Source organism: Pristis pectinata, chromosome 13 (genome assembly GCF_009764475.1).
Source record: "Pristis pectinata isolate sPriPec2 chromosome 13, sPriPec2.1.pri, whole genome shotgun sequence".
In the NCBI taxonomy this organism is placed as follows: Eukaryota; Metazoa; Chordata; class Chondrichthyes; order Rhinopristiformes; family Pristidae; genus Pristis; species Pristis pectinata.
The window spans coordinates 41077135-41094825 of NC_067417.1; the positions used below are offsets into that span (position 1 = coordinate 41077135).

At 43.6% G+C, this 17691-nt stretch overlaps 1 protein-coding gene across 1 annotated transcript; it reads right to left on the reverse strand.

Annotated features, from left to right (window-relative positions):
* Positions 1-353: 353 nt before the first annotated feature.
* LOC127577493 (Golgi-associated kinase 1A-like) lies at positions 354-16638 on the reverse strand. The gene is made up of 3 exons (XM_052028720.1): positions 15709-16638; positions 5412-5485; positions 354-375 (listed from the first exon to the last, which is right to left on the reverse strand). The coding sequence occupies exons 1-3, from the start codon at positions 16636-16638 to the stop codon at positions 354-356; spliced, it is 1026 nt and encodes a 341-aa protein (XP_051884680.1).
* Between the last annotated feature and the right edge of the window lie 1053 nt (positions 16639-17691).

The following is a 17691-nucleotide window of genomic DNA, read 5'->3' on the forward strand; positions in this document are numbered from 1 at the left end:
CTCATAATCAAACTTGGAAGGTCTCCAGCTGGAATACTACAAGAACAACCCTGCTCCTTCTCAAATAGCACCATGGGATCTCACTCTTCCTCCTGAAAAGGAGAAGGAGGTCTCAGTTTAATGACATAAGTGAGAGACGGCACGTTTGATGGCATCAACCTAGAGCATGTGATTAAAGCTCTGAACAGGAGCATGAATCCACTTCATTCTGACACTGGGCCAAGAACAGACAGTACAGACCCCATTCACCAACAGATAACAGATCAGATGTAACATTGACCTAGATGGTGGATTATAGAGAACTGCACGAATTAGGCACCGTTTGCTGAATTATATCAAAATATTGAACAGAGTTACTGACGGATCAGGAAAAGGCTGTAATGGAAAGAGAAACAGAAACTGATGACATCAAATGTTAGTTCTGTTTCTCTTTCCGCAGATGCTGCCTGACCTGCTAAGTGATTATAGCATTTTCATTTTCTATTTCAGATTTCTAGCACTTGCAGTTCCTGCTTTTCACTTATTGACAAAGTTCATTGCTGGCTCTGTTGCATTAGATACTACAGCCATGACACAGACCAAAATTTCAATTGGCCAGAACCATATGCAAATACAGACTTTGAGCTGTTTTGTAAAGATAGAAACCTTGTAGATATTTGCCTTGGGTAATAGAATAAAATGGTCAATAGAGAACTGGTGGCAATTTTCATATTTTGCCCAAGTTTATTATACCCTGTGACAGATTAAGCATTGTTTTGCTGCCAAAGTGTGTGATGTTTCAAGGCCATTCTTGAAGTCAACAGTCAAGGTTAGTTATAAATCAGACAGATATTTTCTCTTTTTCTAAAAATATTAAAGGTTAAATATCTAATTACTAAGTATCCAGCCTGGCTGATTTAAAGTTAAATTGCACTGCTAGCTAACTGTACTTTTGCATTTTCCCTTACAACTAGATAAAAGGAAGAGACAAGACTAGCTTTTGTACTTTATTAAAATAACATGAATAATTGCCTCTGAATATTGTAGAGCAATAAAACTTCAATAATATGGCATTAGAAACACTGACGGTTTAGCATTAGGTTTGTGGGGGTCTGTTTCTCACTCTCCTTTTAAACTCACCGAGATTCTGTTTCCCACACTGTTTAAACTCACCAGGTTCACCAGAAAATTTATTATATTACTGTGCAACATGTTAAAAAAGGAAAAGTTGTGTTGCTGTAATAATAGGAGTAACAACTAATATTCCAGAAAATCTGCTGTTCCAACATCAAGGTCCTGATGGTGCCAAACTGTCAGAGTTTTACTGTAGCTGGGGTATCTGTAGGTAAAGACAATGGGCAGATGTTCTTAATTCTGTGTGAATGCAAGGTCAATGTTATTGTCCATCCCTAATTCTCCTTCAGAAGGAGGTGGGGAGCTGCCTTCTTGAACCATTCCAGTCTCTGTGATGATGCTGTTGGGGAAGGATTTAGATGCAGCGACAATGAAAAATCGACGAGACATTTCCAAGTCAAGATGTTGTGTGATTTAGAAGGGAATCTGTAGATGATACTGCTTCCATGAACCTGCTGCCCTTATCCTTCTTGGCGGTTGCAGGTTTGGGAGGTGCTGTTGAAGTAGCTCAGGTGAGTAAATGCGGTGCATGTTGTGGATGGCACACACTGTAGCCATTGTGCACCAGTGGTGGGGGTAATGAATGTTTAAGGTGGTGTCAATCAAGTAAGCTGCCTTCTCTTGGATGGTATTGAACTTCTTGAGAGTTGCTAGAGTTGCACTTGTTCAAGCAAGTGGAGGGTAATCCATCACACTCCTGACTGGTGCCTTATATTGGTGGAAAGGTTTTGAGGTGTCAGGAAGTGAGTCACTCACCACAGGATACTCAGAGTCTGACCTGCCCTTGTAGCTGCAGTATTTATTATGGCTGGTCCACCTGAGTTTCTGGTCAATAGTATGGGACTCAGCATTGGTAACACTATTGAGGGCTGGTAGTGAGACTCTTTTTTCGGAGATGGTCATTGCCTGGCATTTGTTGGCCTATTCTGACTGCTGGCTACTCCTCATTTGCTGAGGAACTGGGTATGGAAATGAACATTGTGCAATCATCAGTGGACATCCCCTCTTCTCATTCAATAATGGTCATTGATGAAAGAGCCAAGGACACTGGCCTGAGGAAGTCCTGCAGTGATGACCTGGGGAGACTGACCTCAGATAACCACAGCCATTTCCCTATGTGCAAGGTATGACTCTAGCCACTGGAATGTTTTCTCCCTGATGCCCATGACTATGGTTTTATGAGGACTCCTTAATACCACACTCAGTCAAGCATTGCTTTGATATCAAGGGCAGTCACTCTCACCTCACCTCTGGAATTCAGCTCTTTCATCCAGGTTTGAATCAATGCTGTGTTCAGGTCTGGTACTGAGTGGTCCTGGTGAAATCCAAACTCTGCACTGGTAAGCAGGGTGTTGGAGACCAGAGGTCGCTTGATAGCTCTTGTTGGCTGCACTTTCCATGACTTTGCTGAAGACAGAGAAATAGACTGATTGGCAGTCAATAGCTGGGTAGGATTTGTCCTGCTTTTTTTGAACAGGGCATAGCTGGGCAATTTTCCATGTTGTCAGGTACATGCCAGTGTTGTAATTATACTGGAACAGCTCACTGCTCAAACAAAGATAATCAACAACACATATCACAGAGCCAAATTTTGTGATGAGGCATCTCTCATTGGTAGCCCACTGAATTATGTAGAGGTCTACGTGTGATACCCCTGTCTAAATGAATGATCATAGAAAATATTCATATTGCATCCTGCTCCCCTTACAGTTCTTTCTCATGAATTATCAGGTCAAACACTATTCCAGTTGTGTCCAACTATCCCAAAAGTCATGTCAATATGTTGTGCTCTGTCTGTGAGCATCAAACTTGTAGTGTGGAAGCAGCAAAGAACAGAGAAAAACCTCTAACTAAAACTTGTTTCTGCTTGGGGCATTTGCTGGGACCTCCTCAGGAATGTAAAATGAATCCTATTCACTGGTAATATTTCTGCACTGATCAAATAGGTTCCATATATATGAAATTAACTCCTTGTTGACTACGCAAGTTCAAATACTATTTGCCTTTCACATGTATGGTCTCTTACGCTTTACCTGACTGTCAGTTATGTGCTGAAATAAAACCCGAGCTCTTTTATTAATTCTGTCCACCAGTTTCAAAAGGGAGATTGGCCCTTTACTCTGCCAATATTCCTGGTCTTCATACAGGGAACGTAGGAGCATTTCAGGCAGGCACTGTGAGGAAATGATCCTCAGAGTTCTGAGAGGTAACCTACAGCAAACAAGAAAAACATTTACATGTATTTTAAAATGTAGACTGATCCAAAACAAAATCTATTCCAATGACACATTTAACACTGAAAAATATCCCTTGGCACATTAAAGGAGCAGCATCAGACGAAAACGGACACCCAGCCAAAGATGGATACTATAAGACAAGGTTTTAAATGCTTAAAGGAAGGGAGTGATCAGAGAAGAGCAGCCTCTGAGCTTCGGGACCAGGTGACTGAAGGCACAGCTCTCAGTGCTGGGTGACAGGCGCCCAGCAGGCCAGGTTGGAGGAGTGTGGAATTCTTGAACAGTCGCTGAATTTGACAAGGCCCCAGAGAAAGGGAGGATCTTGGAAGGATTGGAAATTCAGAATCCGAACTTTTAAATTCAGGCTATTAATTAAATCTATCATTAGAAACAAATGCAGCTACCTTTCAAAAATCAAATTCAACCATTTAACTTTGTAAGCACTTGATACATTAACAAATAAGCCCTTGTATTTTGGAAATGTGAGTTTTACAAAGAGGACAATAAAATGTAATGTTACATTCAAATCCCTTCAATAGATATGGAGCCCACAGTATTAAATAGTCTTTGAAGCAAAAAAAATGCAGATGCTGGAAATCTGAAACAAAAACATTGTTGGAAATACTCAGCTGGGCAGGCAGCATCTGTGGAGAGTGAAAAATGGATTTAACATTTCAGGTCACCTTCCATTCTGATGAAAGTTCTCTGAGCTGAAGCATTAATACTGTTTCCCTCTGCACAGATGCTGTCTGACCTGTGGAGTAGCCCCAGCATTTTCTGTTTTATTAAATCCTGCCAGATAGCAAGATTCTTATTTCTAGTTTGGTTGGGCTTCCAATCTATTGAGGATTTTCACATCATCATAACCTGCAATAGTTCAGTTCTGTTTAAGTATTTTGTTTACTGCGTTAAATGTTATCCCTGAATATGGTACGATTTCCAATTTAATCCATTTTTATCCAAGCTGACATTAGGACAGCAGCACTTCAGTAAAGGGAGAAAACATTGCAAACAATCAGCCCAACAGGCAGCACCTTTGGAGACAAGGGAGTTACTGCCTGAAGGCAATAATCTTCTGGTACTGTTCAGTAAAAGATTATCACTGACTTTGTTCACTCCAGGTGGCCCAGCTGGTAGAGCTGCTGCCTCTCAGCTGCAGCAACCCAAATTGCATGTTCTCTCTGTGACCGCTTGGGCTTCCTCCATGTGCGCCCACATCCCAAAGACGGGCAGGGTTGGTAGGTTAACTGGTCCCCGGTGCACTGGTGATTTGTAGGATCTTGGGGGGGGGGTAGTTGATGGGAAAGTGGGGGGAATAAAATGGGATTTATTAAGATTAGTGTAATTCAGCGCTTGATGGTCAGTGCAAACTCGATGGGTTATTGTGCTGTATGACTATATGCTACCAGGAACGTTGTGCAAGTCCAGCATTTCTCTTTTCTTCTGCAGATTTTGTTTTTTATTCTTAAATTGTTGTTCATTAGTGTCAACCCTCCCACACCATATCAAACTGGAGAACAAGTTAAAAAATTCTAAGTATGAATTGATCACACGTGTAAACTTCCAACACAATTCTATTTATTTTACTTTTCTTCCAGTTCTTAAAAGCAACTTATTTCAAAATATCGTTGGATGGAGAAGGCAGGCAAAATATTCCTGGAACTTGATGAAAGGTGCTGTCCCTTAGTAAATCTTAACTTTGTCTGTGGGGTGAGACAGCCCATTTTACTCCATTCCCCAGTGACTTAAGATCATAAGTGCTGAATTGCTATCTGCTGTTTTACACTTTCACATGACCACTCCACTGTGTAGAGGCGTGGGAATGGCTCAGGCTTCTTCTCAGACAATCCTCTCCGTCACCAGCTTCTGACTCACTTCTGAAATTTGAAATTCTCATGCAGGAAGTGACAGGAATAAAAGCCAATCTTCCTTACAGCAACAAAGGCCCATTGGACAAAGTGCTAGAATGGCCTGTTTGGGCCAAATGGCCTGGTTTGCTGTTGCAACTTTTATGCACTACTTGGAATTTAACATTTTTCTGGGTACTGTATGAACACTTACCAATCCAAATCACTGAAAGTAACTGTGTGCTTATCCTTCCCTCTGTTAAAGCTGGCCAAAATTATCTCAACATCCTGAAATAAACAAAATACTTATGGAAGAAATGAATAGAGTTCCTGTCAATAGCATGCAAAGTGCATTTACTGAACATGATTGAGTCCAAGACACAAAGGAGATATTACGATGTAATATGGAATAAGGACAGAAGAACTTGGCAGGGAAGGCAGCATTTGTGGAGAAGCAGGAGGTAATGTTGCAGGTCAATGAACAATATATACATGGCCACAGGAATACAGCAGCTGAATAATCTCCTGCTGCAAGGCTATTTTTGTTATTGGTAAGAGATGCCAACATCCATCTGTAGGAATGGAGATATTATCTCTTTCAGAGAGGTTTACTATCCCTCGACTTGTAGTAACGACACTGAAAGGTAGGACAGTCACCAAGCACGATCCCTGTCCTGTTCCATGGAGCTTCAGCTTTCCAGGAAACAGATGGATCATTACAACCACATTCTCTGCTAAACTGATCAGTGGGACGCATTGCTGGTAATCTGGCTCGTTACCACTTTGCTGAGACCAGACTAGTTCTCAGAGTGCGGTGGTAACGAGATACTATCCTCCTGTTTCTCGGCTCATTACATCTCAGAGCACGCGGCGACTCTTCTGCTGCCCTGCGACTGCTGGTGGCCCCTGACCTTGGATCACGCTGCTTCATTCAGCACAGTCCCTGGTGCTGTTTTCCAACAGGAGTCCGGCACCCAGCTCATCACAAAACGAAAGGCAGCACAAGACCTCCTGCAGCCGGCTGTGTAAACAGAACAACCCTGAAAGGGAACTGTTCCACCCCGACGTTCACTGGTTCTCCATTCTTCTGCTTAAATTGAAAGTTTATGAATACTTTTGATATTCACATTCAAGATTACTCAAGGCTAGCTAAACAAAAAGATAGCATTAAAAAATAAAAATGATTACACACGCACAATTAAAAATTTAAACTGACTTAATTAAATCAAATGAAAAGGTTTACTTACGTTTCTCCGCCAGCTGATTTCTCCCATTCATCTGAATGGCCACCTGCTGGACTTGTGGCATAGAATTCACACCAAAGGTACTACAGTGAATTCTATATCCAGCATACTCGGGACTTTGGTGGGGCCGACCTAGCAGATTTTCTGGACTATTGAATGTTATTTATATTAATACCCCAACACATCTTTAATCACTTTTTTCTTGATGTTACATGGTATTATAATAAGCAACAAACAATCTGCTGGAAGTACTCACAAGGCTGAGCAGCATCTGTGGGAGGAAAGGAATTGTCGACGTTTTGGGTCAAAACCCTGCATCAGAACTGTGTCTCCATGGTATTACAATAAGTTTCCCTGTGAAATTGGTAAGTTTAAAGGGAGTGTGGGAAAACGGGACCCTGGTCGGTTTAAAAGGAGCACAGGAACCCGGGCCCTGGTGAGTAGGAAGGAGTACAAGAACCGTGGTCTCAGTGATTTGTTAGGAAGTGAGGGAATCACAGCTGGATAAGTGGAAGAGAGAGTAGGAACAATGGCCCAGTAAGAGGAAGGAATCGCAGGAACAATTAGAATATTTGAAAGACATTTGGACAGGTGCATGGATAGGAAAGGTTCAGAGGGATATGGGCCAACTGCAGGCAAATCTAGGCACCTTGGTCAGCATGGACAAGTTGGGCCGAAGAGCCTGTTTTTGTGCTGCATAACTTCATGAATCTATAAAAGTGAGATTATTATCTAAAATGAGAGAGACCGTGAGTGAGTGAAGGTCAGAGAGATCGGCGTGTTCCAGTGTATGAAATCACAAGAAGTCAGCAGACAGTTCCAACAAGTACTTAAGAAGGAAAACAGCATGTTGGCTTTTATTGCAAAGGGGATGGAGTTTAAAAATAGGGAGGTTGTGTTACAGTTGTTGGTGTTTAGAAATAGGGAGGTTGTGCATAGAATATTAGTGAGGCCTCACCTGGAATACTGCTCACAATTTTGGTCCCCTTACCAAACAAAGGATACAGTAGCATTGGAGGCAGTTCAAAGGACATTCAACCAAGCTAATTCCTGGGATGAAAGGGTTGTCTTATCAAAAGAAGTTAGACAGTTTGAAACTGTATTCCTTGGAGATAAGAAGAATGAGGGGTGACTTTAGTCAAACACATAAAGATTCCTCGGGGGCGTGTTAGGGTACATGTCAAGATGTTTTCGCCAGTGGGAGAGTCATGAACAAGAGGACATGATTACAAGATATGGGGCTGATTACTTAAAACTGAGGTGCATGGAAATTTCTTCTGTCAGAGGGTAGTGAATCTCTGGAGTTCTCTGCCCCTGAGGGTAGTGAACGCTAGATCATTAGATATATTCAATGCGGAATTACATAAATACCTGAAAGATTGAAGAATTGAGGGCTATGGGGAACTGGCACAGAAGTGGAGCTGAGGCCAGCAGAGATCAGCCATGATCATACTGAACGGCAAGGCAGGCAGGAGTAGTCCTGCTTCTGGTGTTGTTGTGTTATTGGCTTCGAGTTAACTTGGTGCTGGTTCAGTAGACAGATTTCTCAGCCCCAGAGCTGGGAAATCTGCAGAAATTTGCACTACCCTCTTAAGACTGGATGAGGAGTTCTGTGGTGCAGGTGTCTCAAGTCCAGTACCCTGTTGTGTGAAGGGCTGTCCTACAGCCTCTGTCAGGGAACTGCTTGGTTACAGGCACATCCACTGTGTGGGTCTCAGCAGATGTACCCCAGTGTACAAGAGGGGAACAAAAAACAGTTCACTGGGATTACAGCCATTAGTTATATTGTCAATATTTATTTTTTAAATAAGTACATAATCTTTAAATGGGCAGATCTTTAAAAATAATTCACTGATGCGGACACTATTAACTGTTATGGAAATTCTTCAAGCCATTAAAGGCTATATCATTTAATAATATACTCTGTATTTTTTGGGGGGTAAATTTTAGTATCAAATCCTCCGTACTTACTTCCAAAGGATCCTACAATCTCAATGTCATCTCTCACAACCTCTCCACTGCCTGCCTGAGGCTGGGAAGTGTGGCTGTTGCCCTTTGCAACAACTATCAGTGCTGCATCGTATCAGCTAACAGGATCTGTCTGCTGCTGATTGACAATCCAAGATTTCATTGTTTGAACATGATTAATGTCTGCACCAGTCTGAACAAGGCAGGGGTTATCCATTCAATGTATTGAACTAAAATTGGAGGTCTCTTTCTCCTTGGTGAATCAAATAAGGTTTTACGAAAACACCTTTAACTAGTGCAGTGTTTCAGATTATGGAGACACAAGAGACTGCAGATGCTGGAATCTGGAGCAACAAACAATCTGCAGGAGGAACTCAGCGGGTCGAGCAGCATCTGTGGGAGGAAAGGAATTCCTGAGTTCCTCCGGCAGATTGTTTGTTGCTCCAGATTCCAGCATCTGCAGTCTCTTGTGTCTCCATAATCTGAAACACTGCACTAGTTAAAGGTGTTTTCGTAAAACCTTATTTGATTCACCAAGGAGAAAGAGACCTCCAATTTGCTTCGCTGGAGAAGCAAAATGAACCACCTGTTTGATGACTACTTGCACTGACCATGGAGGCCCAAGTAAACAGGCCTGCAAAAAAAACAGCATGGGAATAGCAACAAAAACAGAAAATGCTGGAGATACTCAGAAGGTCAGGCAGTACCTGTGGAGAGAGAAACAGAATGAGTGTTTCAGGTTGATGAATTTATAAATAGTGTGAGTCTTAATGTGTAGAAAAGGGTGGGGGGGGGTCAGAGAACAAAGGGGAAGGTTTGTGATAACGTGGACAAACATGAGAGGTAGTGGAGCTGGGTTAAAGACATTTAGTGAAAAACAGAAATTGGTCTGGTAGGGATGTCAATGGAAAAAGGTAATGAATTAGAAGTTACCAGCAGAAAAGAGAACGTCAAAGGAAAAGCTGCACATGTGAACAACAAAGGCTAGAACCGCTGACCCTCCAAAACTGTTGAAATCAGTGTTTGTTTTGGAGGGCTGTACTGTGCCTGGTCAGAGGGCGGGGGGCCGTTCCTTGAGCTTGCATTGGGCTTCGTCAATAAATGTGGGAGGTGAAAGACTGTGAGGTCAGCGTGGGGGTGTGCTGGAGAATTAAAGTGACAGACAACTGGGAACTTGGTGGCACTCTCAAAGGTCTGGTGGGAGGCATTCTGCAAAGGATTACCTAGTTTGCATTCGGCTTCCCCATTGTAGCTGAGACTGCATTGTAAGCACCAAGTGCAGTTCACTAAATTGGAAAGACATTTAAATTCAGCAGCTTCTATTTTAGTTCAGATTTCCAGCATCTACAGAATTTTGCTTCTGCAGGTAACTCTCACTGGTGGCCACAGACGGGGATGTAAGTAGCACATCACCTTCCTACTGCCTGTCCATTTACGCGACCCCTGTGTTGTTCATTAGTTGATGCATCAGCAGGAGGCCACTAGTGTGGGTGGCTAGTTCTGAAGAAGGTAAGCTTACACTTGTTGAAGCTAGGCTGGAGCTCTGAAAGTGGACATGTTTTGTTAATAGCATGGGTAACAAGCTTTCTACAAGTCTTGCCAAGTGGGGAAGCAGCAAAGAATGGGTCAACAGGAGGCAGAATTGGCTCCAGGGTTTCCTTATTGTGTGCTGGTGTCCTTGGAAGAGAGTCCTTGGAAGTGTTAAGGATCTCCTGCATTGTCAGAGGACCAGCGACTCTCCAGGCACTTGCTCAGAAAGCCAAGGGAGTGGATAACCCAGGAGGTTAATGCCAGGACCTCAGTGCCGCTCAAAATTCAATGACCTCACGCACGTCATCAATATCAAATGCCATAACCCACCTCCTGCGCCACCAGTCTTACACACTGGCCTGTTCACCACATCCCACATCATTGACCTAGCAAGAGGACATTCATGTTCACCCCTCACTCTCATCCACTGATTGCTCTGCTGCAAGCCTCACACCTGTATCCTCAGCTGCACACACTGTCAGCTATTCCATCAGGACCTCTCTCATCACCCACTCACATTGTGAGGTTGCCACTGGAGTACTAGGCTCTAAAATGGCAGCACTGGCACCAAGGCTCTCCAAAAGACAGGTGCAACCAATCTGAATTTCATGGTACATGGCATTTTAGGGGCAGGGGAGTCACATAAATTTCTCCCTCACACATCCTCTGCCCTTGTACAGGCTCCAAAGATCCTTGCCAGAGCTTGCCCATAGTTCAGGATGATTGCCCTGAGTGTTCCATCCAGAGAATTCTGAGAGGAATCATGAGGTAAAGCAGCTAATAGAGAATCTATGGTCTTCAATAAAGCAGCAACATCTTCCTCTTATAGAGCTGTGGGCAGAGGGCTTGGAGGTCAGCAGGGAAAGAGAACCAACCTCCTCTCCCTGTCTCCCATAGCAATTTAAAGGTGTGTGTATAAACAAATAAGTTTAATGCACAGATTTGAGCAGTACGTGTGTGTTTGAGGTGTGTGTGATTATCCCTCCCTCCCTCCCTCGTCGCCCCCTCCCTCGTGTGTTTGAGCAGGGTGCATGGTTGTCCATGTAAACCGTGTGTGCATTTATGAGCTGTGTGTGTGCATGCATGCAACAATTTGCTTATGTGTGTGTATGTATATATATCCATGTGTGCACCTGTACGATTGTATGCGTGTGTGTGTGTGTGTGTGTGTGTGTGTGTGTGTATATGAGAGAGAGAGAGAGAGAGAGAGAGAGAGAGAGAGTATGTGTACATGTCACATACTCTCCAAAAGTGGTTAAGTGAAATTCCCCTGCACAGCCCTGCTCTCTTCTAGCTATTACCCTCCATGCTAACATATACCTCTGAATAAATAACAACATTTAGGATAAAGATTGCCAACCAAAGAGGACTGATAGTTTTAAAATAACTTTCATATTCTAACTATGTCTGAGAGCTAGGCTTGCTCATATAATTGTATCATGAGTGGAGTATTTACCAGAGATCTTTATACAAGTTTTATTGAAATATTAACTCCATTTCTCTCTCTACAGATGCTACTGAGGATTTACAGCATTTTCTGCTTATATTTCAGACTTCTAGCATCTGCAATCTTTTGATTTTATGAGGTGAATTATTATCCAATTCCTTGCACTGCATTGCAAACTATTGTAAGAAAATGGAGACAAACCTTAGTTACAGTGAGATTTGGGAGCTGGTTTCTGCTTGGCCCAGGAATGATTTGTGGAGCAGACCAGAAAAATAATATTTGAGCGGTAGGGACAAGAGTTCCTGTTGAGAATGTGCGGCCCCTACTGTCCAACTGCATTAGTGCACGGAGGGCTGATCTTTTATTTCACAGAAACCTTTTGTTATCATAAACATTGGCAAATGAGGTTACAAGCCGAAACTGACAGCAGATTCTTAGATAATTTAAAATCACAACCTCCTGAACTACAGCCTCGACATTTTAATCTGCTGGTACATCTCAGGTGAGGGCCCAATATTTCCTCATAAATAAAAGGCAGAGGCTGCTGCTTCCGTTACCAAGTGGGTTACCAGACACTCACAGATCACACAGGACACAAATAGGTCATTCAGTCCATCATGACTGTGCGGCTCTTTGATACCATTATCCAGTTAGCCCCACTTTTTTTTACCCCCATGCATATTTTCCCCTCCTTTTTCAGGAGAACTTCACTGGTCCACTAAATTTGAAATAGGTGCCACATAATTGTAAAATCGTTCTTCTTTCCATCCAGTTCCTCCAGCTGTTATGTGTAATCACAACTTCAGTTCTACCACAGTAACATTCAGCCTTGTCAGGCACTGTGGAGGGAGCAGTACAATTCAGATGATCGGCAACTTTACCTGTTTCAGTGTGACAGGAGTGATTTGTGTTGGAAACCGCCTTTACCCCAGCCCTTCCCTCACTGCGTTCTGTCAGCTTACTTCTTCCACCTCAGACAAAGTGTGTTACTAACTCTCTTTGCTTATCAATGCAAGAGCAAGTAATGGGTGCTAACCTCAACAAAGCCGTGGTTAGGCGTCAGCTGGGGTATTGCACAGACTTCCAGGCATAAAACTTTAGGAAGGACATCCAGAGGGATTTTAGAGGCGAACACAAGAGAATAAGGATCAGAAGTAGGCCACTCGGCCCCTCAGACCTGCCCCATCATTCAATACAATCGTAGCTGATCTGCCCCTAGTCTCAAGTCCTCTGCTGTGCCAAATCCCCATTGCCCTCAATTCCCACATCTTTCAGAAATTGATCTACTTCCACTTTAAATATCTCCAGTGATCTAGCCCACACAACTCTTCAGGGCAGAGAATTCCAGAGATTCACCACCCTCTCTGAGAAGAAATTCCTACGTACCTCAGTTCTATATGGCCACCTCCTTATCTTGTAACTATGTCCCCTCATTTGAGATTCTTCCACAAGTGGAAACATCTCAACATCTACCTGTCATGCCCCTCATTTGTCTCAATAAGATCATCTCTCTAAACTCCACAGAATATAGACCTAATTTTTTTTTCCATCATTCTTGAGAGGACAACCTTCTCATCCTGCGAGACCGCTAACTATGAGGGGTTTGTGGAAGTATGGAGGAACTGTTTCCTCTGGCAAGTGGGTGAGCAACTAGAACATTTAAAGCTATTGACAAAGGAACTAGCAGGGAAATGAGGCGAAATGTTTTCTGACAGAAGCTTGCTATGAAATGGAAGTCATTTAAATGTCAACAGTGGCTTTTATGGGAATTTCAAAAGGCAATTGGACAGATTCTTAAAGAGGGCTAAATTGCAGCACAATAGGAAAATACTGGAAATGAATTGGATAGCTCTTCCATAGCAAGCTTCTGTCAGAAAACATTTCTCCTCATTTCCCTGCTAGTTCCTTTGTCAATAGCTTTAAATGTTCTAGATAGCTCTTCCAAAGAGTCATCACTGATACAATGAGCTGAAGGCCTCTATACTGTAAAGGAGAAGTCTGCAAGGCTATGGGGCATAATATGGGACCATTGATGCAGCTACTCACGCAATGATTCAGTTAGTTCAGGAACAATGGGGCAAGTAGCACCCTTTTCTGTGCTGTAAGCCTTGGAAGCAGGAAGTCCTGTCCACAAAAAGCAAATGGCCATAGGGATGGACAGCATCGGAAGGGAACACAGCAGTCACATTCCACCTTGGTAGTCTCCAACCTGATGGCATGAACATCAATTTCTCTAACTTCGGTAACTACTCTCCTCCGTCCCCCTCTTTGTTTTCCCTTATCCCACCGGCCCCACCAACCCCTTCTCTTCCCCTCCCCCGCCCTCTCGATCTGCCCATCACCCACACATCCCTCCCTCTGGTTCCCCTCCTCACCTCCTTCCCTTTGTTCCATGGTCCGCTGTCTTGTCCTAACAGATTTCATCTTCTTCAGCCCTTTCTCACTTCCACCTATCACCTCCCAGCTTCTTACATCATTCCCACTCTCCTGCCCCCACCTGCCTATCATCCACCCTCACCTGGATTCACCTATCACCTGCCAGCTCTTGCTCCGACCCTTCCCTTCAGCTTTTGATACTGGCTCTCCCCCCTCTTTCTTTCCAGTCCTAATGAAGGGTCTCGCACCAAAACGTTGACTGTCCATTTCCCTCCATAGGTGCTGCCTGATCCGCTGAGTTCCTCCAGCACTTTGTGTGTTGCTTCAAACTTTCAGCATCTGCAGTCTCTCTTGAGTCACCCCTCAGTATAGGGAGCATCGACCTGGAAATTCCTGCATCACTTCCAGCAGTGGAGCGCAACGTGGACCTGTGGCCAGGACCTTGCCTTGGGTTCTTCCCAGCTTTTTTTTATTATATAATATCACTTGAACACTGGGGGCAGGTGGACAAGGAAGAACATAAAGTCATCTGAGGGACTGAAGTCAGCCATCAACTGTTTCCCCATTCAGTTAGATCAGCGCTGATGATGCTTTTTATTTATTCATCTTGAGGAGCTAGGCTGCATTGACAGCGGTTATTACCCATCCCTAATTGATCTCGAGAACCTGATGGTGAGCTGCCTTCTTCCACCTTTGTAGTGCTTCTGGTGAAGATTCTCTCACAGTGCTGCTGGTTGGAGAGTTCCTGAGTCCGTATCTCCAGCTTCCCACCTCTGCTCCTTTTCTTTGATAACTAACGCAAGTTTAGCAACCCCTGCAATTTACAGTTTCAATTATTACAGAGTCCACAACCTTTTGAGGGAGAGAACTCCAAAATTATACTCACCTTTATCAAAAGAAGTGCTTTCTGACTGTAAGCCTGAAATGCCTAGGTCAAAGAGTCATACAGCACCAAAACAGGCCCTTCGCCAACAAGTCCGCGCTGACCAAACACCCAGTCAGACCAATCCTACTTTACTCTTCCCACACTTCCATCAACTCCACCCCCCAAACATCACTCACCTACACACGGGGCAATTTATAGTGACCAATTAACTTACTAACCAGCACATCTTTGGGATGTGGGAGGAAACCAGAACACTGAAGGAAACCCAGGTGGTTACAGAGAGAACATGCAAACTCCACATAGACAGCACCCTAGATCAGGATTGAACCTGGGTTACTGGTTCTACCAGCTGTGCCAGTGTGCCATCCCTGACTTTAACCTTGTGGGCAGGCACAGTAGTGTAGCGGTTAGCGTAATACTATTACAGTGCCAGTGACCCGGTTTCAATTCCGGCCGCTGTCTGTAAGGAGCTTGTACGTTCTCCCCGTGTCTACGTGGGTTTCCTCCGGGTGTTCGGTTTCCTCCCACATTCCAAAGATGTACGGGCTAGGAAGTTCTGGCCATGCTATGTCGGCGCCAGAAGCGTGGCGACACTTGCGGGCTGCCCCCAAGAACCCTCTACGTAAAGATGCATTTCACTATGTGTTTTGATGTACATGTGACTAATAAAGATATCTTATTTTACATCCTTGATCCTGGTGTCCACCAGGGAAAGCATATATAGAAACTCATACCTGGTCAGTAGTCATCTTGGACACCCTTACTCTACCCCTGAAACATTTCATTCATGTCAATGAACCTCAAGGCCATACGCCCTCCATTTTACCCCCACCAACTCTTTTCAAAACCCCTCAATCAGACCACCCATTAATTTCCTATAGTCAGGGGAATACAAGCAATCTGTCCTCGTAATTTAACCCTCTAAAGCCTGTACATTCTGGTGAATCTGTACTGTCCTCTGCTCCAAATGCCCCAATGTGGCATAGGGCTCAGAAACAAGCAGAGTCATTTCCCCCCAGTGTGAGATGCTGCATAACCAAATGTTTTGTGTTAGATTTACCTGGAAAAAATAATCCAACAGTTTCATCTTCTGTAGGTCTGGACTGTTGTCCCAGACACACACTTCACCTCCCCCTGCTCGGCAATTCCTAAAGACAGTTGAGAACTGGGCCATGTGGAAGGCATCCTGCTGCTGGCTGGTACCTTGAAGTAAAGGTGTCCGTGGGTCCCACCACACAACGGGCTTCGCCGAACCGTCTGTGTATTGGTGCGGCAGCAGGTGGGAGTTCAGCCGGCGTGCGACCACTGGCTGACTGATGTTGAGGCCTAGGATTCGGTCCAGGTGAAAAGCAGTGACTTCCCGCAGGTCACTCAGTCCCTTCACTAATCCACAGGCTCCCGCTTGGCACTGGTCTCTGCTGCCCTCTACAGCTAGGGAATTGTTAATGCTCAACACCACACAGACCGTCTGCTCTCCCCAAGTGAGGTATCCAGCCTTTAGGACAGATCCTCCAGCCAGGAGCTTCATCAGCTCTCGGTCTCTCTGACTGAACCAAGTGAGGGGTTTGCTTGAATCTGCTCCATGTAGGAAATCGACTGAGTGGAACCCATCAAACCAGAGGCATTGCATGCTTGCTTTTGCTGGCTTCTTTCGCTTCTTCTCGTTTTGTTTTATCTGTGGTGCTGTGCTATTGGTGCTTGCCAATTCCTGCACAGTCCCCTTGTCCAGACCATTGTTTGAAGCCTCAATAATTTCATTGTCCTCTCCCAACCATTTCATACTGTCAATGCTTTTAGGCTTTCTAAGAGGCTGTACTTTCTTAGTCTTGTGATTTAGGTTTGAGTCCATAATCTGCACAGATTCCACAAAGTGCCTTGACTTGTACTGTCTCTGATGCCAGAAAATGCTGTGGTGGGCGCTCCTATCCTCGAGCCTGTTTGCTCTTGTATGAGGCTGCTGAGGATCCTGAGTACGCAGCCTGCGGTCCATTGCCATTGAGTTCATGTCCTGTGCTTGCATTATACAAAGCAAAAGAGATACAGATCCAAGAAAGCAGGCACATAAAAACACAATCTTCCTGCGTCGCCTCATACCTCCCATTCTCAGGGAAAACCAAAGCACATGAAAAACTGTGCAACTCTTCAAATTTGATTATGTACTTCAGGTAGCTTTAACAAGCTTTTAAGAATCTTTCAATTCAGTTTGTCGTTTCACTGTTATACTTCTAATTGGTTCAACTGAGCCCCCTGTGCTGAATCCAGAGTAATGAATATTTGGGAGTTCTTAAAAGGCAGTGCCCTAATTAAGTAGCTTAGATGTGCTTTATATATAGATAATGAATGGTTGGGAGCTGGTGCACAGCTGAAATCTCACTCAGAGGTTCAGATGATGTCCCAAACTACAAAAATAAAATGCATACATATTTAAATTTCTGTTTTAGTTACAGATGACAGTCTGGAATATACTTGAACCTGTTGCTTCAGGCAGCATAAACATTTCAGTTTTAAATGGGGCTTTAATCTTTCCTCCAGCAGTTTTATCATACTTTATACCAGTGTGATTTATACATTGTCTTATGGTACCTTGTTTTGTGATGTATATACTCATTCATGGGACTTTACATTATGAAAGTGTAAATACATCACATGACAAAGCAGCATTACAATGTTATGGTGCTTCACATCAGTGTGATGTATACATTGTTTATGGCACTATACATCAGTGTGGTGTACACTTGGAACTTCAAAGCAGTGTGATGTATACATTGGTTTATGGTATTTTGCATTAGTGTGATGTATACACTGTTTTTATGGTATATTGTTTTATGGTACTTCTGTGTGCTTGCTGCAGAGAAACAGGAAATATAAGGATGCTACACTCAGTGTATAAATGAGCCACAACCAGCTGTAAGCTCATTCCAATGGCAATTAAAGAAGTGTGGTGCCATTAGATTGAAACCACAATTGTCCTGTATCTACTTCTAATGAGGGCTGGCAGCAGCAGCTATAATGAATCATCCTCTTTGAGAAATAATGTGGGGTC